Source organism: Rhinopithecus bieti, unplaced genomic scaffold, assembly GCF_001698545.2.
Source record: "Rhinopithecus bieti isolate Rb0 unplaced genomic scaffold, ASM169854v2 scaffold_66158, whole genome shotgun sequence".
Classification (NCBI taxonomy): Eukaryota; Metazoa; Chordata; class Mammalia; order Primates; family Cercopithecidae; genus Rhinopithecus; species Rhinopithecus bieti.
The window spans coordinates 1-2,742 of NW_016899385.1; the positions used below are offsets into that span (position 1 = coordinate 1).

The following is a 2,742-nucleotide window of genomic DNA, read 5'->3' on the forward strand; positions in this document are numbered from 1 at the left end:
GAGCTGCCTGCACGCCTGCCCAATGGCATCCAGTGTCCTGTGGGGAGGCCACTGGATGAGTGTCTGGCCCGGCGTGGGACCCAGCCCAGCCCCTGCACTGTGGCTCCATCTGCCCAGTGTCATTGGACACACTCACTGCTCTGTGAGCTGACTGCAGCTGGACAGGTTGAGGTGCTGCAGCCTCGGCCAGGAGCTGGCTGCCTGGGCCCAGCCCTTGTCACTGACGCGGCTGCAGTGACTCAGCGCCAAGTGCTCCAGGCTAGGACAGCCCCTGGCCACAGCCACCAAGCCCTTGTCTGTGAGTTCTGGCAACAGGCTCAGGGACAGCTGCCTCAGCTGGGGAACTGGAGCACCTACAAGGATGGGGAGGGTCGGGGAGAAGTAAATGCCACTGGAGCCCACAGCCTTGGCCTTTCCAGATCCTCCCACCCCAGGCAGGGCATGACTAGAGGCAGCAGAAGCCAATGAAAAGGAACTCCAAGGTCAACTTTTTTCCAAGCAAAAGTGGGTTGGCTCAGACCCCTGACTTCAGCCCCAAGATCCTCAGCCTACCCGCACCCGCAGCCCCACACCTTGGCACACCTTGGCTAAACTGGCATCAGTCAGCTTGCTGCAGGCTGTGAGGTCCAACTCCTGCAGGGCCCGCAGCATGAGCAGGGAGGGGCCCTGTGGCTCGGGACAGGGGTCCTTGGTGCCTGAGGCCTGATGCTCCAGCTCTGGGCGTGGCTGTAGGAAGAAGCCCTTGCTTCTCAGGTTCCTCCTGAGTTTGCCCTTAAATGTTCCTACAGAGAGACTTGTAAGGGACAGGAGGGCAGCTGAGCCCAGGGGCCACCCCATCCTCCAAGACTTCGAGGGTCCCGCACCTGGGTCCCCTGCACAGGCTCCTCCAGCCCCAGAAGCCCCAGTCACACAGCTCCCTGCACCAAGCCAGGCGTAGGACTGAGAGGTGGGTGAGGTAGGTGCAGATGGCCTGCAGGGTCCGGTTGGTGAGGGCCACACAGGAGGACAGGTCTAGCACCCTGAGGCTCAGGCCCAGCGCTGGGATCATGGAGAGCACTGAGGCGTCCTAGGAGGGAGGAAGGGAGGAAACAGGATGGAGCAGCAGCTGGTTGCCTATGCCACCTGGCCTGGCAGGGGTAGCTAAGAAGGGTCTGTTCAAGGTTCTCACCCCACAGGCAGGAGGGAGGGAGGGGAGCTACCAGAGGGTCCAAGGAAGAAAGCAACATGGTCCCTGTGCTGGTAGTGAAAGGTGGGGTGGACAGGGTGGGCCATAGGGATTGCTGCAGGAAAAGGCCTGGACTGTGGCTGGGGCAGGAAGGATGCAAGTGGCAGGGCCTAGGGTGGCCACCCTGCCTATGCTCCTAGCCCCTGCCAAAAGAGTGAATGAGGCCACCTCAGACCACAGCTCACTGGACCAGCCAGTTGACCCTGCTAAGCCAATCAGAGTCGCTCCCTCTAGAATTGGAACCAGAACTATGAGATGGAGGTAGAGCTGCCAGCTGACAGGGCAGTTAGGGATGGGGAGCAGGAGCTAAGGGCAGAGTAGAGGCGGCTGGTTTGTAGAGAGATGCACAGAGGGGAACTTCGTACCAGGCTTTGTACCAGGTGCTACAATCTGTTGCTTACCACCTGGGCCCACACCTGCAGAGCTTGTCCCTGGGTGGAGGCAGCCCCACAGAGGCCTCCTTTGTGGCCCTGATCCTGGGCTGCCCAGCCCTGTGTGTCCTTGATCTCAGTGGCTGCAATAGCCTCTTCACCTCTGGCACACTGCTGGCTCAGCCCGAGATGGCACAGAGGGACAAAAGAACATGAGGCCTGGAGGCAGCAGCTGAGAGGACACGGGGATGTTGTACCACATATCTGACATGCTTGGTGCCAAAGAGAAGGAGGAGTAAGGCTGGGAAGAGAGGCACTTGGAGGGGAACAAGGTGGAGAGATGGTTTTAGGTTGGGAATGCCCTGGTCAAATGGACAGGCTGAAGAAATAATCCACTAAAGAGGGACAGACTGACACTGCCAAGACAGGGGCGCCACCCAGAGGGACAGCGCTGAGCCCTGCTAAAGGGCCTGGCCTTGGCTACGAAATGACCCTGCTGCTCCTGTCACATCACCCTCACAGGCCCTGCCCCAGCACCTTCCTCAGTGCTCCTTCCCTGCCTTCCTTGCACATCACCCCTTTCTTCAGCCCTCCCAGCTCCAGAACACTCGTCCTTAATGCCCCTCCCCAGACCACATGCACTTGGCATGTGAGCTGTTGGCCGCCTCGTGGGCTGGGTCACCTTGGCCACTTGGACCTCCTAGACCCACAATGGGGCTTTGGGGAGGTGTGCTGGCAGCAGCAGCAGTTGTCTAGGCTCTTGTCCTCCTCCAGATTGGGTCCCAAGTTCATTTCTAACTGTCAATCATAGGCATGAACACTGGGGAGTCCCTTCCTGGTGCCACAGGCCCACCACCACCCCGGTTCCCCTCCTGCTGTCCTCAGCCCTGGAGAGGAAGGGAGGGGATGATGGTGAGCTCACCTTCAACGAAGAGCAGTGGGCCAGGCTGAGGGAGGCCAGCTGGGATGGAGCCCCGTGCACAGAGCCCAGGGCCTGGGCCAGTTCCCGCCCTCTCACCAGGCAGCACTCGGCCATGTTGAGGCTCTGCAGCTCCCGCAGGCCACCCAGAGCTGTACATCCTGTGTCTGTCAGCCGCTGCAGCTTCCCCAGGCTCAGGCGCCGCAGGTGCTGCAGGCCCCGGCTCA

The 2,742-nt window shown here is 60.8% G+C and overlaps 1 protein-coding gene across 1 annotated transcript; it reads right to left on the reverse strand.

The window, feature by feature from the left end:
- Nucleotides 1-2,736, reverse strand: LOC108526029 (leucine-rich repeat-containing protein 29-like). The gene is made up of 4 exons (XM_017866736.1): nt 2,519-2,736; nt 583-726; nt 137-353; nt 1-37 (listed from the first exon to the last, which is right to left on the reverse strand). The coding sequence occupies exons 1-3, from the start codon at nt 2,630-2,632 to the stop codon at nt 333-335; spliced, it is 279 nt and encodes a 92-aa protein (XP_017722225.1). The 5' UTR covers nt 2,633-2,736; the 3' UTR covers nt 1-37; nt 137-332.
- Nucleotides 2,737-2,742: the final 6 nt, after the last annotated feature.